The 21,829-nt window shown below is 44.0% G+C and overlaps 1 protein-coding gene across 1 annotated transcript; it reads left to right on the forward strand.

Annotated features, from left to right (window-relative positions):
- Positions 1 to 143: 143 nt before the first annotated feature.
- GPR83 (G protein-coupled receptor 83) lies at positions 144 to 9,504 on the forward strand. Its single transcript, XM_009566378.2, has 4 exons — positions 144 to 3,069; positions 3,802 to 3,927; positions 4,942 to 5,075; positions 5,876 to 9,504. Exons 1-4 carry the CDS (start codon positions 2,683 to 2,685, stop codon positions 6,498 to 6,500), a joined length of 1,272 nt encoding a protein of 423 aa, XP_009564673.2. The 5' UTR covers positions 144 to 2,682; the 3' UTR covers positions 6,501 to 9,504.
- Positions 9,505 to 21,829: the final 12,325 nt, after the last annotated feature.

A 21,829-nucleotide genomic window follows, 5' to 3' on the forward strand; every position in this document is an offset into this window, starting at 1 on the left:
TCTGTATGGACTGCCTTGGCTCTGAGGGAGTGACGTTTCTAAAACACTTGACTGCCTTACATTGCTTCCACATGCAGTGGGTCAGGCTGGGGTGGAGTTACCTGTCCCCATTGCAGAGCAATGCTCTGCAGCATCAAGGCTGTCTACCCAGCACTACCACAAAGGCCAGTAGGCTGGGGGTGGGCAAGAGGGGACACAGCCAGGACACCTCAACTCATCGCAGAGCTATTCCGTACTGTATGACATGGTGAAGCAATATGACCATATAGGGTGGTAGAGCAAAGATGAGGTCAGTGGGAGCAGGTAGCAAGCTGACAAGTTACTACAGCATGTTTTCTAGCAACAACCACAGGCAGATGAACTGTTTTGACAGTTCATATTGGGGTAGGTTTAATTGCAAACTAAACCAGAAGGGCTCACAGGTGATGCAAGAAGCAACATGAGCCAAGGAGCTTCCTCTAGACTTTTCCATAACCCTTTGTGGGTGTTGCAGGGGAGCCTGCCCAGTGCATGGTGGGACCATCTCCTTTGGATCACAAGATGCCAAATGCAGCTTGGATGAGGGTAGGTGGGCTGCGTTGGAGGAGATTCCCATCCTTCCTCCAGCATTCTGGCTGAGGAGGTAAGGAGAAGGCCTCCTGCTCTCCTGAAGCACCTGGTCGTCAAGGGTAACAGTGGCTCAAGCTATGAATGCAAGGGTATCCTGCTAGAAATGAAGAGCTAGATCAAGGGGAGTAAACAGACAAAGCTAATATTTTTTGCTGGAATATGATTATAGAACAGAGGAATAAGACCTGATAGATGTGGAAAAACGAGAGCTGGAGTTTGAGTGTCAGAAGACAGAATACCCTTTTGCCTTGGCAAACCCTGTTGTTTTCAAACACTGAAAAGGAGGGGGACTTGAGACCTGCTGGGGCAGCCCAGCAAGACGGGGAACGTGTGCTGCCAACCACTGTTCTCATCCCAGACCCACACCAGAATGCTGCCCTCTCCCAGTTACTGCCATTTCTCGGGGCCTTTATGCTACGTTGTGAGACTGTTTTCCTGGCAGCATCAGATCAGGGGCATCCAGGTTAGGTTGCCCAGGGAGGCTGTAGGTGGCCCAGGGAGGTTGTGGCTGCCCAATCCCTGGAGGTGTTCAAGGCCAGGTTGGATGGGGCCTTGGGCAGCCTGATCCAGTGGGATGCCCCTGCCCATGGCAGGGGGTTGGAACTGGGTTTAAGGTCCCTTCCAACCCAAACTATTCTATGATTCTATCCTCACTTGCTGAGCACTTCTGAACTGGACACATTTATTTCTTCTCTCTGAATGGCCACAGGTGACTGCCACCTTAGCAGTTCCAGCAGATTCTCTGAAAAGCTTCCTCTGAGACAGGTAATTGCTAAAAAAACTCAAATGGTACAATTTTGTGGCAGAAAAAGATGCTGGCAGCAGTTTGCAGAGGAGCTGGCTGTGTCGTGCTGCATTCAACTCCTGAGCAGTATGAGGAGAAAGCAGCTTTAGTGTTTCACAGAGAGAGTCACAAGCATCTTCTGGAAGTGTTCTTTATGCCAGTCCGTGACCAGCTTATAATATAAATTTTTCAGATAATTATCTTTTATTTGATGGTTAAATAAAGCCTTTTATGGACAAAGCCTGCTCTGGCTGGGGTTAGCTGACACCACCCGAGCAGCGTCGTCCTCAGCAGAGGGGCAGCACCTTACACATGCCGTTGTGGAGGGTACATTTTTCTCTGTATGTAGGATTTGTGGCTCTTGGTGTCCTGCTATTGATCATAATCTTACTGCTCTGTTTTGGGTGAGAAGGCATGGGAAACACATGCTGCCTTTTCATCAGTGCTAGGGTCCAGTATGCATGCTTTGAATACTGGACTCACTGGGCTGAGACATCCCTTCCTGTCCTCTGTCCCATATACCTCTTTGTAACTACTTCTGTACTTCTACAGACCCTAGAAAGTGCAGTTTCACATCAAACTTTCTATGCCCTTTGCCAAGAGGAAATCCTTCCCAAGGCAAAGCTTAAGTATTTATCTATTTCTGAGGGAAAAAAGGTCTTTGGAAAAATACTAAGTACAGTAAACCAGCTTGTAACTCACAGTTTGTCTGTAATTCCTGTATTCTTTGCTAGGTAGTAAGTGTCATGCAGTGAAATAGGCTGAAACTTGCCTGCCAGACCTTTAAAACAGAGCTTAAATTTGAACTGTGTCATGAAATACAGCAGAGCTGCCATAGACGCTGCTGGTTTATAAACAGCACAGAATTCACAAGAGCTGGGCTGCTGGTAGAGAAAAGGATGCTGACGACCGAAGAGACAGATTTGCCTTTCTTCCAGATGTGCTTACCTTGGAGCAGCGCCCAGGGGAGCGTGACTGCGTGGAAAAGCAGCACGTCAGAGCAGAAATAATGTGATGCAGCCCAATGGCTGCAGAGCATCCCGCTTTGGAGCTTGCATCCGGCTATAAAGCTGGCTGAAGAAGTAAAAGTAGCGGCAAGCCGAGCAGGAGAGAATTGCGCTGCGGGAGGCAGGAGCATCCACCCGCTCCTGCTTGCGTGCCCTGTTTGCAACCTCCGAGTGCTCCTGGGCTGAGCAAGGGGAACCCAGCTTTCCGGGCACACAGCGGCATCTCTGCAGTCCTGCAAATGAGCTGTTTCCAAAGTGGAGGAGCAGAGCGGCATTTCAGAGATGTTGTCCTTTTTTGTCTGGCTATCCCTCCTCGACTTGGTTGATGCCTTTGTGACCCCAGAAAAGTTGCCCCTCAATGGGAGTCTGGAGGAGCCTTTTGTAATCCCGAACACTTCGCTTTTCTTTTCCTGGGATAATGACAGCCTGGCTGACTGGCAGAACTTTGTGGGCAGGAGCCGGTACGGAGCAGAGTCACAGAGCATCATGGTGAAAGCCCTGCTCATCATGGCATACTCCTTCATCATTGTCTTCTCCCTCTTTGGCAACGTCCTGGTCTGTCACGTTGTCATCAAGACCAAGCGCATACACTCCGCCACCAGCTTGTTCATTGTGAACCTGGCTATAGCCGATATCATGATCACGCTCCTCAACACGCCTTTTACACTGGTAAGACTGGGGCAAACCTGCCATTAGGGCATCACAGTTACTTCAATGGCCTTTTCTTTTTGCTGCTGTAGGCAGTGTGTGGATGTTCTGCACTGCCCAGTCTGCATTACAGTGATTTGAGTTATCTTTGGAAAAATCCACGTCTTTTTCTTCTCTAATTCCTGTTATCTAGTTGAAAATCTGAAATTATCCATTTGTTGATAGCGGCACTGATAGCACTTGAACAATAACCTCACAGTGATTACTTAGCGCTTTGTAGTATCTGATATTTTCTTTTTTTTTTCCCCTTCTCTGAAGGATTTCCAAGGTACTGCTACAAATCTCTTGATTAAAAGGTTAATGCTCACCATCATTTTACAAGCTGTGTTGAAAATCTGTAGTTTGCTCTGAGGAGAGACCAGATGTAAAGGTCAGACCTATCTTGTAAAGAAAGCTTAAAAGGGAAAAATGAATGTACTTTCTCGATTGTTATAATGCAGAAGGACACACTGTGAATAAAACAGAACACCTTTGTTACTGCTCTGCTTTGTTGTCTTGGAGGGTATTGCTGAGCCATTGAGCAGCAGCACTTGAGGGTTCAGCAACCAGAAAATTATACAATTGTACAAAGAACCTGCTATTTTAAAAATATATTTAACATAGCACAAGGAATTACGTGCCGGAAGTGTCTCAGATATCTATGAGCATGTGGAGGTGTGTGGGTGCACAAAACTAATGATATTCTGGTTTTAGGCTCATTTTGTGAACAGTACCTGGATATTTGGGAAGGGGATGTGCCACGTCAGTAGGTTTGCACAGTACTGCTCGCTCCACGTCTCTGCCTTGACCCTCACAGCCATTGCTGTGGACAGGCACCAGGTGAGAACTCTTTGGAGCAAACAACCAGAAAGCTTGGAAGTGCATAATTAAAATGAGAAAGGATGATCCTGTGTCCTTTCCTTCTCAGCTCCCAGATTAATGTAAGATGCACGAGGAGCTGACAGGGCAGGAGAGCAGTTCTTGCTGTCAGATGGAAAGAACAGTTTCAAGCCTGCAACAAGGTGGGAGACTGGAGATGTCCATCACCTTGCAGTTGGTTCCAGCTGGGGAATAGGAGCTTTTCTGCAGTAGCTCTCAAATGAGGAGAAAGTCCAAGATCCTGATAGGAATTCATGTGGGCAACCCTGCCCTGGGGTGGATTGTCTGGCCCATGGAAGAACAATATGGCCATCCTGGTTAGCTTCTGCAGCTTTGTCTCCTTTTGCTCTGGCTTGTTTCACCTCGTTACCCTGAATACAGGAAAGTTGATTGTACCTTAACAGTGTTTGTCACAAGCAGAGCTGTTTCATAATGGACTCAAAACTGGGGACAGTCAGACATTGTCAGTTTGGAGTCATCCAACAACCACGCAAAACAGACCAGTACAGTTGGTATTGTCTGCTGGAAAGCTTCCAGGTTTCCAGAAAATAGACTAGCTGTCAGGAGCATCCCCAAGGAGCTCTGGCTAAATCACAAAACTGTGGCTCTTTGGGTTCCTGATACAGAAGAGTCTGAGACTCTTTTTCTCCTTTTAATTTTTTGTTTGCTATTGAGTAAATTGAACCTGGAACTGAACATGGCTGCTAGACCAGCTGGTAGCGTGTTCTCGTCACATAGATACAACTACTGAAATGAGAGGAGAGAACTTGGATGCAACTTTACCCATTTCTATGGAGGAAAAACTCAGGCTTTTAATGTACAGCTTACAGTTAATGGGAGTTGGGTGAAGACAGTACTGCTTGCATGCTGAATTTCCACCTTACGTAACAGATTTAAGGCTGGAAGATTATATAAAAGATGATATCATTATTTCCTGAATTAGCATAACCCTGAGTACTGGTTTATTTTGCACAGGTTATAATGCACCCGCTGAAACCTCGCATATCTACTGCAAAAGGTGTTATCTACATCTCAGTAATTTGGATCATGGCAACTTGTTTTTCCCTACCACATGCTATCTACCAAAAACTCTTTGTTTTTGAATATAGGTAAGGACGTGCTTTGCTTTCCTCTACAGTTTCCCTGGAGGCCAAACTCTCAGTGGTCATACTTTGGCATCTTCTACTGAAAGCCCTGAGCTTATGTTGAGGTCAGCTAAATAAGGATCTGGTCTATAATTTTCCTCACATTCCTTTTGTAATGGCTGATATCCTGTCCTTGTTTCTATTTTTAATTATTTTATCTTTATTCTGTCACACTAATCACATGAATTAGACTAGGAAGTTAGAGGATGTGGCCTGGACCCTCTGTCTCTATACACTGGTGTTTTACACAGTGTAGCAATCTGACCTGTTTGGGCAGAGCAGAAATGGAGAAAAAAATAAAATCTAGCAGATTTTAATCTACTCTTTAACCCTGAGAAGGTGAAAGAATCTGCCTCAGCTGCCTGTTTCATAAAATACTGTCATGAGCTTTAATATTTAGAAAGTGCTTTAATGAGGGAAATGTCCTTAATATGTGCAGATGCTCTACTTCTCTTTTCCAAAGGGCAGAGAATAAAAAACTGCTTCTATGCAGCTGGAAATTGTGTAATTGATGAAATTCATAAAATTATCATAAGGTCATGAATGCCCATGAGAAATTATCAACACATTGCTCGCAGGCTGTTCCATGGCTCAAATCCTTGGATGGTAGAATTCCACTTAACTGTGACAAATGAGCATAAAGGAAGGGTCTGCCTCCAGTCTTCTGGAGTCTTCTCCCACCTTCCTCTTTGTTTCCGATGTTTTACTTCTGCTGTGCCTGGCCATTTGCACTCTCACACCCTGTTTGATATCTCTGCTTCCAGTGAGGAGGTTACCCGATGCCTGTGTCTGCCAGATTTCCCTGAGCCTGCTGATCTCTTTTGGAAGTACCTCGATTTAACAACCTTCATTTTGCTCTATGTCCTGCCCCTTCTGATCATTTCTGCTGCCTACGTGACAGTGGCCAAGAAACTCTGGCTGCGCAATGTCATTGGGGACGTCACCACTGAACAGTACTTCGCCCTTCGCAGAAAGAATAAGAAGACCATAAAGATGCTGATGCTTGTTGTCATCCTCTTTGCAGTCTGCTGGTTTCCCTTAAATTGCTATGTTGTCCTCCTGTCCAGCCAGATCATCCACACCAACAATGCGCTCTACTTCGCTTTTCACTGGTTCGCAATGAGCAGCACCTGCTACAACCCCTTCATCTACTGTTGGCTCAATGACAGCTTCCGATCGGAACTGAAGGCTTTGATCAGCGTGTGCAAAAAACCTCCCAGACCTGTAGAACATAGGCTGCCCTCCACAGTCCCATCCTACCAACTGGCCTGGCCAGAAAATGACAACTTCAAGAGGTTGCAGGTCTCCCATGTCCTTCCATCAGCCTCCAACATCCATTCAGGAAAGACAGACATCTCTGCAGTTGAGCCAATAGTAGCTGTGAGCTAAACGATGGCCCTTGGAAATCTAGGACTGCACATAGATTTGGCTACAGCTAAAATGACGGGAAGATGTGGAGCTCTGGCCTGCTTAGCGACTGTTCAACCACATGAGATAAAACCAAACAGAAGGTTGTGCAGGAGGCAGCATTAAAGAGCTCTATGTTTGATACAGGCTGATGATAATGGTGTGGAGTCCCTGAAGGGGAGAAAGCAAACTCTTCCCAGGAAGGAACTGTCTTTATCAAGTTGACTTTGTATCAGTTCGCAGAATGGGATTCTCTGCACGTATGTTGCTGTTGACTGCATGACTACGCATTTTTTACCACTTGTGCTGTGTGTATGTTTTGCTGGTATGCAAACACTAGGAAAACAATCTGATGGCATCAGATTCCCCTCTCCCTTTTCTAAATCTTTTAGTACCAACATGGAGATGGTCAAGATGTAGACCATTTGCAAAGGTTACTGGCTTAGATTCAGTGCAATGGAGTAAGAAGACATCCCTTCTGAACGGGGGCCTGACAGGTCATGACCTGTTCAGAACGAATGAACAGATACATTTCACAAATCCATTTTTTTGTGGAAATAACCTCAGAGGGACAAAAGGTAAAATGGGCATTGGTAAATAGAACTACCTTACAACACAGGCCCTTTTTCTAAGGTAGAATTGAAGAAAAATGGATGCCCATTCTTGGCATAAGTAGACAGTGAACACCAACCTGTTATCTCAGCATATGCTCCCAGTGCTAAATCATAGAGAATTTTTCTTTCCTAAGATAAAGTCATGAATATTCAGAAAGCTTTTCTTCAAATAGAGAACTAAACCCCCCGAGCGTTGGACATACCATCCACAATTGGACAATGGATAATTAAACACTGCTCTGAGTTTGGACTAGGACCTTTTGATCAGAGCATCTTTGCATTATTGTCAATTGACAGCTAAAGGATCCCACAGCTTGACTTTTAAATTTGGCTTTGAAGGACCTGGGTAATTCCAAGATGAGACGTTTGGGACATTTCATCCCAAGTAAGATGTTAGCTCTCTGAAATTAGTTTGTAAATTGCTTTGAGAGAACAGATGATATCTCTGGTAGCAAGTAGTAAAAGTGGAACATTTCTCTGCAAGATGGTGATTTCACAATTTTGTTGCATTTAAAGCCATCCCCATGAATCATTGCTTTCAGACTGTTTTCAGAGTTTTGTCTGAATATTGTCTTTGATTTGTGACACTCATCGTCATCAAACACAGGCAGGAGTTCACACTCTGTGTTCCCCTCCTGCTCCCTGCACCACACAAGACTGATGAGACCAAAGGGCCTAAGACTTTGAGGGCAAAAAGTCTCCATTTCCCTGCCAGAGAAGGACATGCTGCTATGACAGCTCTTGCATCAGTTGTCGTTCCATCATTCTGAGGACTCCTGGGAAATCACTATGCCTGGTGTGGTCCTACTGTCCTGGCTAGATGTACTGGGAGCTCCATCTGAGGGAGCTTTTGGTGTGAGAAAGGTTGCAGGTTAATGGTCGATGCGAACTGATGGGCAGACTGACAGCAGGGGTGAGCGTCAATCGATGCTCTGCCTACCCAATGCGTTAATACAGCTTTGCCAAAACAAAACGGGTTGAACTGAACCGTGTTTTACATCAGAGGTCTGTTTTTCCCATTCAGTGAATGTAGTGCAGTTGTCTCCAAGCACATACATATGTTATGATGGATTGTGCAGCTGGATCCTTGTATTTAGCTTTGTCTGGGACCAGGGGCGTTCATGGTCTAAACTCAGTAAGATGTTCTTTCTGAAGATTAAGGTAACATCTTGAGATTCACCATATCTGTGTGCAGTTATCATCCTTCCAACAGCTGCACAAGTAGAACCTAGCTGTTTAGTCTAGTAAACAAAATCTTCCAGTGCCTGGTCAAATACTCCAGATGGATCTGAGCAGGGTTCCTGCAGTTACAGCCCTGGATCTTACACCCCTGCAGTGAGTGGAAACCCTTTCTCCTTCAGACTTTGTCTAATCCTGGATCTGGGCACAGAGAGGGTGTAAGAAGTGCTGAAGCTGTTTGATTTAACTACGGAGAACAGGAGGGATGGACCTGGTAAAAAGAAGCAGATTGAACAGGGAGCCCTAACAGCCTGCTCGAGGGATGAACTAGTGGCCAGTGGCCGGCAGAGGTTCAAGTTTTAGAGAGAATAGGACAGAAGTGTGCAGGAGCAGGATGTGGGTAAAACATGAGTAATGGTTTCCTTGCAAGCGGTGCCTAATACACTGTGCTACAATGTACTTAATGTGGTATAGGGCAACTTCTGATGACCATTACTTAATTAGCTATTTTTCATTTTCTTCATACCTGATCTAGGACTCTGGAGAATCATTTTGCATTCACTGGTGCTGCTGAAATCAGTGGAGATTGTGCTCCGAGCACACAAAGTGATGCAAATTATTCCAAAAACATTATGTCCTGGGCAACTTAAATTTGGCATCACGGCTTCATTGCTACTTTATGATTCTGCCCTAGTTCTGCTGCAGACCTGGGGGTGTCTTTTACACTGCGAATAGAGCCACTCGTGTGTAAACTGCACTCAGATGACACCTCAGTGAGTGTGAAGTGATGGTCTGAGTGATGATGAAATACGTGTACAGGGTGAAGATTAACTTCTTTCATTTTCCCTTCTGTGTGTTTTTGCCTGCTGCAGCTGGACCGTTTGCTACCTTTTGGATTTTGGTCTTATAACAGTGCTTTAACAGGTGGTTTAGTAGCTGGCCTTAGAAAACCAGATCTGCCAGAACAGGAATGTGAGAAGGGACTGCTCAGAGCATGCTGTCGAGAGGCTTTTCTTTGCCTCTGGGATTCTAATGAATCACAGCTAAATGTGAGGTGTTATGGAAAGGGGAGGTAGTATTGTTTCATCTGCCTTTCTAAGCAAGTCAACTCTCCCCACTCCTTCCCTCATATTGACGTCCTCAAAAGGACCAAGACTTCTGTGTGTGTCATAGAATCATAGAGTCATAGAATCATAGAATCATAGAATAGTTTGGGTTGGAAGGGACCTTAAAGATCATCCAGTTCCAACCCCCCTGCCATGGGCAGGGACATCCCACTAGATCAGGTTGCCCAAGACCCCATCCAACCTGGCCTTGAACACCTCCAGGGATGGGGCAGCCACAACTTCCCTGGGCAACCTGTGCCAGTTCCTCACCACTCTTACAGTGAAGAAATTCTTCCTAATGTCCAGTCTAAATCTACCTCTCTTCAGTTTATATCCATTCCCCCTGGTCCTATCCCCACAAGCCTTTATGAATAGTCCCTCTCCAGCTTTCCTGTAGGCTCCCTTCAGGCACTTGAAAGTCGCTATAAGATCTCCTCAGAGCCTTCTCCAGGCTGAACAAGCCCAACTCTCTCAGCCTGCCCTTGTAGGGAAGGTGCTCCAGCCCTCTGATCATCTTTGTAGCCCTCCTCTGGACCTATTCCAACAACTCCATGTCCTTCTTATATTGAGGATTCCAGAACTGGATACAATACTCCAAATGAGGTCTCACAAGAGAGGAATAGAGGGGCAGAATCACTTCCCTCGCCCTGCTGGCCATGCTTCTTTTGATGCAGCCCAGGATACATTTAGCCTTCTGGGCTGCGAGCACACATGTCGAGCTTCTCATTGACCACCACCCCCAAGTCCTTCTCTGCAGGGCTGCTCTCAATCACATCATCCCCCATCGTGTCCTGGTGTCCTGACCACGGTCACTCCTGTGTGACACAGAGCTCAATGGATGCTGATTCCTCATTACGTCTTTCAGATTCCTTTTTGTTAACAACAAAAAAATAGATTTTGGATGGGTCTTTTACACTCTTAAAGTGTCATCAATTATGATTGTTCTGTTTTCCCTCAAAATCTTGCTTTTTCTTCTATAAATCGCAGGCAAAGCTTCCTAGTTTTTTCCCTCCTGTTCAGCCTCTTTATAGATTCAGACTGTCCTCCTGAGGGGGTGAAGGGACAGCAATCGTACAGATATTGTGCTGTGACCTTGTGGCCACCCTCCTGTCATCACTCATCAGATCTTCTGCTCACAGTTATACCAGAGCACCGCTGTCAGGTCCTGGGATAGTGTGTTCTCTGGAGTTCACCAGTTTGACTACTATCAGTCATGTCTTTGGTTACCAGTGTAGGTTATTCTTTTAAATCTGGTTTAGAGGTTTCCTCTGGAGCTTTCACACACGTGCTTCTCAAGTGGACTGCGTACATGGCAGAGCAGGGTCTAGTGGATAACAAAGACTACACAAGACACTGAACAGCTGCTTGTTGCAGGAGATCCACATAGCATGAGCACAGGTTTTGTGGAAGAATGAATTTCATTTAGACAATGCGCATGATTGTATGGCATACGAATAAGGGAATTAAATCAAAGTTCACATAGGTAAAGTTAATTCAAGCATCTCCAAAACCCTGAGTAGTTGCCTCTGCAGCTTTCATGTTTTAGAGTGCTGTGGGTTTTTTCTATTCAAAAGCTAATTGTTTTGTATTGGGAATACTGTTTTCTTATTTTTCTATTTCCTTGAAAAATATCAGAAGATAATACCTATGAAAATTAAGTTGGGAGTTCTATGAATTCATTAATGTTAATTCTCTGTTTCTAACAATGCTCCTACTGTTTTATTCATTATTTTTTTTCCATCTAGAATTAAGCAGAAACTTTGAAAGGGAACAAAGATGATGCCAGACTATATTTGGCAGCTTGTGTTCTTCTGAATATCACTCGGAAGAAAACAAATCCTTGAAGCATTTCTTGTACTTGATAACAGATGAGGTTTTTCACTCTCAGCTTTCGTTCCCTCTCTCTTTCACTTCTTCCCCTCCTTGAGGATCTTGTCCCTACACCTGTGGTCCACACCACCACTACTGGTATTGTCGCACTTTATAACATCAGAGCTGTGAAGAGAAAAAGTAGCCTCAGTCTAGGGCTTTGCAGCTTTTCAAGTAAAGCCTCTTCTAAGCTTTTAAGATACATCATCGCTTTTGCAAAATTTGATGACTTCTTTTTCATATCCTTTGTAGAGAGCTGTCTTTCACTTTTTTTTCTTGTGAGAAGACTTTTCTTACTTCTCCCCACTCTCTTCTGCAGAAAACGAAGCTCTTCCAGCTTTCCCTTGCAGGTGCCGTTTTCTAAGCCTCTAAGCCTTCTAAGGTTAATCATTATGAGAAATCACTACATTGTCTGTAAATCAGTTGTTTCTACTTTGGTTTTGATTGACGACATATAAACTCCATCTGGCATTCCTCCATGAAAATGGGACTGGGAGGGAAGGAGGGATTCCCTCTATTCCTCTCTTCTGAGACCTCATCTGCAGTATTGTGTCAAGTTCTGGAATCCTCAACGTAAGGAGGATATGGAGCTGTTGGAATGGGTCCAGAGGAGGCTGCAAAGATGATCAGAGGGCTGGAGCACCTTCCCTATGAGGACAGGCTGAGAGAGTTGGGCTTGTTCAGCCTGGAGAAGAGAAGGCTCCGAGGAGATCTTATAGTGACCTTCCAGTACCAGAAAAGGGTACAAGAAAGCTGGGGAGGGACGGTTCACAAAGGCTTGTAGTGATAGGACAAGGGCCAATAGGTATAAACCGGAGAGGGGCAGATTTAGAGTAGACATAAGGAAGAATTTCTTCACGCTGAGGGTGGTGAAACACTGGCACAGGTTTCCCAGGGAAGCTGTGGCTGCCCCATCCCTGGAGGTGTTCAAGGCCAGGTTGGATGGGGCCTTGGGCAGCCTGATCTAGTGGGATGTCCCTGCCCATGGCAGGGGGCTTGGAACTAGATGATCTTTAAGGTCCCTTCCAACCCTAACGATTCTATGAGTCTATGAAAGGGAATTGCTTGCTCAGACTGCTTCTTCCTGTGAATCCCAGGGGCACCAGTTGATGCCAGTGCCAAGCATCCAGTCGTCACTCAGTGCTGGCCTCTTATGTGTCATTTCCAGCGCATCATAAAAGTGTATTTAGTCATGATGGAGACTGAAAATACAATGTGTGACTACTGTAGAACATATTTATAGTTTACTAGATGAAATGCTGCACTTGCCCACAGATGTAAATGTGAGATGGAGAGGAGAACCACAATTCTTTTCCCTGCAGACCCACAACACTTTGCCCTGTGTCTGGCCTGAGGGGAGAAAATGGGCGATGACCCACCAAAACCTATGAATGATTGGTTTTGCCTGAGAAGCCCTTGGTGCTGGTGCAGCTACTGGATTAGCCACACATTGCTCTTTCACTGGATTTTGCTAGTGTATGGGGCCTTTGGCTTTCCTGGGATGGGAAAAAAAAAGCAGTTCACCTCCCTGAAGAAAACCTCTCTGGAGTGTAGATACAGTGACTATGAGACTGGGGAGGCAGGACAAAACCAGTGGAAAAGATTTATTCTTGAGAATAATATATAATTTATCATCGTTTATTTCTGTCATAATTTATTTTTACCTCTGTGACACTGTTTGCTTGGTACTTAGGTTTTTTTATACCTTCTCTAGTATACCTCATGTTGAGGTCCAACCGTGTTGCCTGCAGCTGCGTTGTTTGCAAGGCAGGTGCAAGTAGGGCAATGACCATCTGTGGGAACTTGGCTGCACAGCAGCAAAGGTCACAGCATCTGTAATTGATTTCTTAACATGGGTCACAGATGTGAAGTGAACTACCTCAGGAAATCTGCACAGCTGATCAATTTGGATGTATGAATGGAAAGGAGAGAATTTCCAGCCCTGCTATAAAATGAATATTTGGTACAGGAAGTATAACATGGTGTGGTGAAGTAGTAGATGGAGCAAAAGCATTCTCCTGGATGCCAGATGGGCTGTGGCTGTATTGATTGAGATCACAGAATCACAGAATCACAAGGTTGGAAAGGACCCACTGGATCATCGAGTCCAACCATTCCTAACACTCCCTAAACCATGTCCCTCAGCACTTCATCCACCCGTTCCTTAAACACCTCCAGGGAAGGCGACTCGACCACCTCCCTGGGCAGCCTGTTCCAGTACCCAATGACTCTTACTGTGAAGAATTTTTTTCTGATATCCAACCTGAACCTCCCCTGGCGGAGCTTCAGGCCATTCCCTCTAGTCCCGTCCCCTGTCACTTGGGAGAAGAGGCCAGCTCCCTCCTCTCCACAACCTCCTTTTAGGTAGTTGTAGAGAGTAATAAGGTCTCCCCTCAGCCTCCTCTTCTCCAGGCTAAACAACCCCAGCTCTCTCAGCCGCTCCTTGTACGACTTGTTCTCCAGCCCCTTCACCAGCTTCGTTGCTCTTCTCTGGACACGCTCCAGAGCCTCAACATCCTTCTTGTGGTGAGGGGTCCAGAACTGAACACAGTATTCGAGGTGCAGTCTCACCAGTGCCGAGTACAGAGGGAGAATAACCTCCCTGGACCTGCTGGTGACCCCATTTCTGATACAAATGCCTGGGCACTTCTGATTTGGGTAGTTGCTTTAGCATGTGGCTTGATAGGTGTAGACTTACTTGGTGTAGATGTCCAAGTGTCCTCATGTGAACTTCTGGGAAGGGATCATTCTCCTCTGCAGAAGCAGCTACCACCACAGGCTGAACATCTGAGCTTCTTCTCAGGCAGCCTTCCTCCAAATCTTGGTCCAGTGAAAATGCAGCTGATGTTGTGTTTGTTAAACCAGTACTTCGCTTACAGATTCTTAATAAAAAACTCTCTTAATAAATGGTGTTATTGTAGAAGAGTAGCTAAAAAATGCAAAGGACTCAGTTGCCGTAATTTTAAGGCTGAGGAAGATAGAGATATGATAACGAGGCATTTGAATCAGAAAAGACAAACGTGGATATTAAAAGAAGACTCTCAGGGACATCTTAAACCTAAAGTTTAGGCTGAATAAAATGTTCATTACAGTTCTGTTAAGTAATAACCACCCTTGTGTTTTTGCCACTTGGGAACAGGGAAGTGTAAGATTTTCAGAAGAATAAAAACTGATTTAGAAACTCAAATTCCACTGATTTTCAGCCACTTCAGTTTGGAATGAACAAGTAGGTAATAAAATGATGTTAATGTGTACCTTCTTGGTATTCAGCAGATGCTGAAAGAATTGGTGCTGAGACCAGTACTATTTAATGTCATCATCAATGACACAGTGGGATTGAGGGCGCCCTCAGCAAGTTTGCCAATAACACCAAGCTGAGTAGTACAGTTAATTCACCTGGGGGAAGGGATGCCATCCAGAGGGACCCTGACATGCTTGAGAAACCTCGTGAAGCTTAAAAGGGCAAAGTGCAAGGCCCTACAGCTGGGTCATGGAAACCCCTGACATCAATACAGGCTGGGGGAAAATGGAATTGGGTGTAGCCAGGCCAAGAAGGACTTGGAGGGATTGGTAGATGAAAAGCTAAACATGACCCAGAAACATGCACTTTCAGCCTAGAAAGCCAACCATATCCTGGGCTGAATCAAAACAAGGATGGCTAGAAAGTCAAGGAAGGTGGCTCTCCCCAAACTCCTCCATCTCATGAGGCCCCACCTGGAATACTACATCCAGCTCTGGCGCTCCTGGCATAGGAAAGACATGGATCTGCTGGAGAAGGTCCAGAGGAGTGTCACAAAAATGATCAGAGGGCTGGAACACCTCTCCTAAGAAGAAAGACAGAGTTGGGATAGTTCAGCCTGGAGAAGGATTAAGGAAGACACTATTAAGGCATTTCATTACTTCAAGGGGGCTTATAAGAAATAGTGAGAGAGACTTATTACCGGGGTCTGTAGTGACAGGACGAAGGGTAATGGTTTTAAACTGAAAGAAGGTTTATTTTAATTGGACATAAAGAAGACAAGTTTTTACTACGAGGGTGGTGAGACACTGGGACAGGTTCCCCAGAGAAGCTGTGAATACCCCATCCTTGGAAGTGTTCAAGGTCAGGTTAGTCAGGGCTTTGAGCAACTTGATCTAGTGAAAAATGTCCCTGCCCACAGCAGGAGACTGGATTGGATGATCTTTAAAGGTCCGTTCCAACCCAACCCCTTCCATGATTCAGTGACTGTATTTTCTGCTTGAATATTTCATAAGAATTGATGGTTAAACAAGAACATTTCAGGTAGTCCCTGCCCCATTTCAAGCAAAACTGGAGATCCATCTACCAAGCCTTACAACTGGCATTCCTTCTGTGGTAGTCCAGAGTGATGGGGATTTGGATGGGGGAGTTGGAGGGTTTTGCTGCAAAAGAATCAGATAAGTTGGTGAGTTTAAATCTCCTTCTGAAGCCTAAGTGGTGGTGTTACCCTGCATTCGTCCTCATTTATTTTCACCTATTTTAGTTCAGGCCACTTCTCAAAGGACTTGTGCTCAGCAGTCTATCATCAACTTTGGTACTGAACAGAGCAAGCCTGCAGTGCCCCATTCACAGCATCTTCCCAGTTAAATCCTTGAATTCAAACCTTCTCCAGAATCCTTGTCATAGTATTTAATGTGCATTAGCAACAACGTCTCGGGAAGCAAGCCAGGGCTGTGTCAGTCTCAGTCTTTAGCTGTAGAGCACAAGCTGCACTGTCGTCAGACGTGACATTTGATGGTTGAGCTTGATGATCTTTGAGGTCTTTTCAAACTTTAAAGATTCTGTGATTCTATGACATTGTGGTGCTCAGCAGGAAAAAATCTATAACTTCTTTTATTCCACTACTTGAAGGTTTTTTTGTAACAGAGAAATTTGTGTTGCAGCCAAAAGAATGGCAAGGGCCAACTCCCTAATGGAGGTAAATGGAGGGGTTTTTTCTTCACACATGCTTTGCTATGCCTGCCATAATTAGCAGTAAACCAAATCAGAGACTGTTTCATCCAAAGGAAAGCAACCAATAACTGAAGCATTGTACCTGCATCCATTAGAGGAATATTTCATAGAGTACAGGCAAAACTGACAGCGCGTAACACAGTCAAAACCTCTTGCTATAACATGTAAAAAGAAGCCAAAACTCCTTGAAGCCCACTGAGATCATCACCCAACAAAAAAGATGACAGATATCACCTGCACAGGAGAAAATGAACCTCAGCTCTTTGGTGGCTGTTGGCTGCAGGGCAGCCCACCCCTTCTCCTGTCAGTATGGGATGAATACGTTGTCCTCCCAGCTGACAGCAATGAGAAGAGGGCTGCTAAAAATACAGCAGTATCCTGGAACTTCAGGAACATTCTTGCCATTGTCTCACAGGTGTTTTCCAAGAGTATCAGGCACCATCTCCAAACTGTCTTTGCTTCCACTGCTCTTACGAGAAAAATACTGTGAGGTTCAAAATCACAATTTTCTGGTAAGTATAAACCTCCTCCTAATTTACTCAATGAATGTAAATACGTGCACTTGCCACTACCAGGTAATAAAAATGCGATCTTTGCCTCTGGAGGTCAAAGCACTTAACAAAGGTTGATACCATTGTCTATATTTTGGTATTACAAAGAGAGAGCAGTTACCCATCCCTATCATTCAGTTACTGAGTCTTCAACATTTGCATATTGAATGTGAAACTTCAAGATGTTTTTTATGTATTTTGGGGAGGCCATGATTGAAACAGTCTGGCTATAGACTGTTATATAGAAGTCATTGATAGACTGCAGTGTGATACCCTAACATCTTTGCCAGCTACAGACGTGTCTGCTCTGTGAAAGTAGAGACTCCTCTTCTCTGTGAAAGCAGAGACTGCTCCAAGATGCAGCCTCCATTTGTGCAGTGAAGCTACCAAGCTGGGAGCTCGTGCTGAGCTCAGCAACAGCTGGATGAAGCTATAGAGCTCTTGGACGTGAGTAGATACATCTCCACAGCACTGAGCCATGAGCCATGTATGGACTCACCAGATGAGTTTCAGCTCTCATTTCTGTACTTGTGTGTTGCAGGCACAGCCATCACAGGGCCATGGACAGGCATTTTCACTACAATTAGACCTTCATGGACTTAAAAAGAAGCAGTGAACAGCTACTATGAAGTGTCAGGTAATGGAAGAGTGTTTTGAGAGCTTCAGGGATGTCTTATCCTTCTAAATAGACTGATCTAGAAGAATGTATGTGTACACACAGACAGAGCTTTAGAACAGCTGTTTCCCAGGAGACCAACTATTATTTGTGACTGCCTTATTCATGAATCTCTTGAGTGCTGGTGAGAGGGTGTAGCCAGCTCTGCTGCTGACGCACTCTGCCAGCCTTGCGTTGAAGCCACTGGGCTCTGACAGTCGGAAGCCACAGAGGCACCCTATGATATAACAGCCCTCGGAAGCCTGGCTGAGCGAGCTCAAACCTTCCCACAGACTCTCTGTCTGGTACGTCATGACTAGATAGCTTGGTCTCTTATTTCCTGATCTTCCTTATTGCACTGAAGAAAGATGAGGATGTGATTCTCCTCCGCTTTTCCCATCCTGCAAAGCCCAGCAGAAGGGCAGTCTCTGCTCCTTCTTGGGGATGAGGATGGACTGGGAAGCAGATTTTGGCTGGCATTAGGAAACAGAAATGGGGAAATTCTTTGGCCTGTCCTTTCTTCTTCTGGGAACCATGTACCCCGTAACCTGTCCTCTAATTTACAGAGTTGAAGGAATTTCTGTGAGCCACAGTGAGTCGTGGTGAGGTTAAACTTCTCAACTCTTGCATTAGGCTCAAAGCCTTTTAATAATACTTTGAGAGGCAAGGATGGATTTGGTCATTACCACAATGTCCTGACCTGAAGAAAAATTGCCTTTCTCTATAAAACGAATGCATGGAGATTTCCATATCCTTCAGGTCTGTCTCTCAGCCACGTCTTAGGTGAAAATTTTCTCTGCAGGCTGTCTCTGGGAAGCAGAACTTTTTAGGATGAGACAGATGTGCCTATTCAACTAAATAACTGAAGGTCTAAAAATGTTTCCTGGCTCTAAGGTACCAACTCGCTTGATTCCATGGCGTGTAGGGGTAGCTCCATCTACAGCAGACCAGCTATCTCATGGTACACAGACTAAAGTACCCAGGATCACAAGGATATGGGGATATTAAGGCATAATTACATTATTTTTTTTTTGTATGCTTCTCAGTGGAAAGCACTATAATGTGATGGGTTTGCCAGAGGCCACCAGAGCAGTTTTTAATAATATGAAGGTAAGGATATGTATCAGATGTGCTAAAAGCTTGTCATGAGAGTCTCTGAAGGTGCAAAACCTTAATGGGATATGTTGGAGAGACATGTAGAGTAGTAGGAACCAGATTGGTATCATCTCATCCCTACTGCCTTTTGGGAGCTGCTCTTGAAGTGAACTGCTCCTGGAGGCTTGCCTAGAATTTATCTCGGAGAAAGTCCAAGACAGGGCTCAGGAATGAGCTAACATTTGAACAACGAGGACAGCAGGGACCAAAACCTGCAGCAGGGTCCCTGGCACTGCTATTTGGCAGTGCAAACACATTGCTAGATGTCAGACAGACAAGCAGCCCTCGGTCTGTTTCTCATCCTTCAGTTCAGACTCCCAGGAATTGCTCTGAACTGTGCAGCATCATGTAGTTCTTTCATCCCAATTCAGCACAAGGAAGTGTGATAAAACAAACAAAACCCCAATACTTTTGCTGTTGGTTGAGAGCTTTCACTTCTGTTGCTTTAGGTACATGAATTTTAAAGCGTGCAGGAGATAAAGCGATCAAAAACATAGCTCAAACTCAGTCAACCAAAGCTATTTTTCAACCCTGAACTGGTTACCCCCTCAAATGACTTCAAAAGCATGTACCACTTTCCCTCGACTATGTGGGGAAGTGAAGTTCTGACTTTAGAGAATTAATTCAACAGGCACCTGCATTGGGTGGGGGTTTGTTCATAGGCAAGGCGTTTTGTTTGCAAGAATGTGTTTGGTTTACCTTAAAAATATAAAGAGTATGTAAAGAGTTGAGGTAACTCATATCAAATAATCTGAAGAAACAGAAGAGAGGATGCAAATTTTACTACCTAAAAAAAATAAATGAAGTGTTACAATGTGAGTTCTGTGTCACAGTCCTTCAGGGGAGGGTTGAAAACATAAAAATGTTTTGAAGCAAATGAATGTGTGCATATTTAACAATGCAAAGCTGTAACATTTTATTGTTTTCATTATGTTGTGTCACTTCAGAAATATACTTTTTAGTTCATAGAGTAATTACTTTTTAAAATTATACTAGTAATTTAATATATCCCATTGAATATTCCATTATAGGGAAAAAACAGCCAAATTCCAACCTAATGCTTCGATAACTTCTCTCTCAGCCACTCAGCTGGCTGTGATAGGATTGCCTTAACAATCGCAACAACATCCAGAAGATCTCTGCTTCCTCAGGCTATATGGTATCATCTTCACTATTATGTCTCTCCAAAGAGCACACTGTCCCCAAATTCTGCCTTGACCCCTGCTGAGTTTTTTCCCAAAGAAGAAATCTGAGAGAAATGGCTAACTTTTGGGCAGCCTTCCCACCCTCAAATGCAATTCCAGACGATATAGTCTTGGTCCCTCATCGCTGTACTAGCTAGAGCAAATAATTACAGGTTGCACATTTTCCAAACCAGATGAACTCCCAAGAGGTGACTGTTAGCCACTTCACAGGGCAATGATGAAACAATAAGGAAACCCGTTTGTGGCAAGGTTAACAATCCTCAAAACACTTCAAGAAACCCTTTAGGAAATAACAGTTAAACAATGCCAGGGTTTTACCCACCATGTGAAATCCAGGGTGTTGCAGATGCCTCTGGGGGAACCACAGGCTGAGTTTCTGGTTTCATGACATTACTTTAAGCAGCACTCACACTTCGAGCAGGGCAACACTCCTCAGAAGGGAAGGAGAGGAAATCTGAAGAGCTGAGTTATTGTTCTGAATTATTGTTATTGAGTTATTGTTCTGAGTTATTGCAACCAGCCTTTTTTTCCCCTTCCAGTGAGTTTCTCCACTTTGGTAGCCTCAGCACCATGATTTCCTGGGCAAATACCCTGCAGGAGAGCGTGTTACCTACAGAGCAAAGTAAATAAATAGGATATTCCTCAAAAGATGATAATGAATTTGCAGTCATATTTCTCCAGACTGGTCGGACTAGGAGTTCTCTGGACTCATTTCAGAGGAATATAACATAGGAAAAAAAGTAATCTTTCACCTTCAATTTACTGTTTTTACATAGCTGAAAAAATGTCTTTGTTACTCAAATATATAGACTTTTAAAAACTGAGGGATTTTTAATTCACTTATGAAATATATTAAACTTACAAAACCATTTAGATGGGATATTAGGAAAAAAAATCTTCACTGAAAAGAGTGGTGAAGCATTGGAAGAGGCTGCGTGGGGAAGTGGTGGAGTCACCATCCCTGGAGGTGTTAAAAAATAGGTAGATGTGGAGCTTTGGGACATGGTTTAGTAGGCATGGTAGTGGTGAGCTGGCAGTTGGACTTTATTATCTTAGAGGTCTTTTCCAACCTTAACAATTCTATTATTCTGTTTCCATATACGAAAACTGCGTTTATAATAATGCTGATGTATTTTGAGACAAAACACATGGGTTAAATCTTCTGAAAAATTCATACAGTAACCTATATCTCAGCTTAAAATTCAAATATGTTTTGGCTAACTTTAGCCTGCTTGAAATCTCATGCTCTGTTACAGTTCTACATTACTTTAAAACAATGTGAGAAACATTTTTATCATTGTTTCTCTGGAATCAATATTTCTCTGCTACTGATTGGAAGTCAGTGTTGGTAACATTATGATAAACACAGTTTTTAAAAGAACTGTACAGGTACAGTGAACTTAATTTTGCTTCCTAGTGTGTACATAAATGACACAGCTATCACTTACAGGATTACACGTTAGTTTTTCATGATGCCCTGCCTTATCTGGTTTACAGGAGGACAGTGCTCAAAAGCAGTTATTTAATACATTATTTCTCCTCTCTGTCACTTATGGGTAAGTATCCTTTTCAAACTCTGCTCTGAATAGGGAATAATTTCTTCTGAGCACTCTCTTCAGAGTGCTTTTTGCAGCACTCAGTGATATTGAGGAAACATTTGAGTACCGTGACACTTACAATATTTTAGAATGTCCCTATTTGATGAAGAGGTGACACCACCCCTATTTTATAAAACAGGAATTGAAGCAGACAGACAAGAGCAAACACATCTCCTATTCAGGATGACTGGATCTGAAAGTCTGAGAGTAATGTGTTTCAAAAACCAGCACAGGAACGAGTAAACATTATTTTGTGTATCATTTTATTGATGCCAGGACGTATTCTCAGAAAGGCTGGAAATGCTTGCTGATTATAATGAACTCTTCTAATTTATCTGACAACAATGGCAGAGTTATGTCCTTCCCATGTAGTTAACAAAGAGGGCAAATACTGGAAGATTATAGCA

This window comes from Cuculus canorus, chromosome 1 (genome assembly GCF_017976375.1).
Source record: "Cuculus canorus isolate bCucCan1 chromosome 1, bCucCan1.pri, whole genome shotgun sequence".
Lineage (NCBI taxonomy): Eukaryota > Metazoa > Chordata > Aves > Cuculiformes > Cuculidae > Cuculus > Cuculus canorus.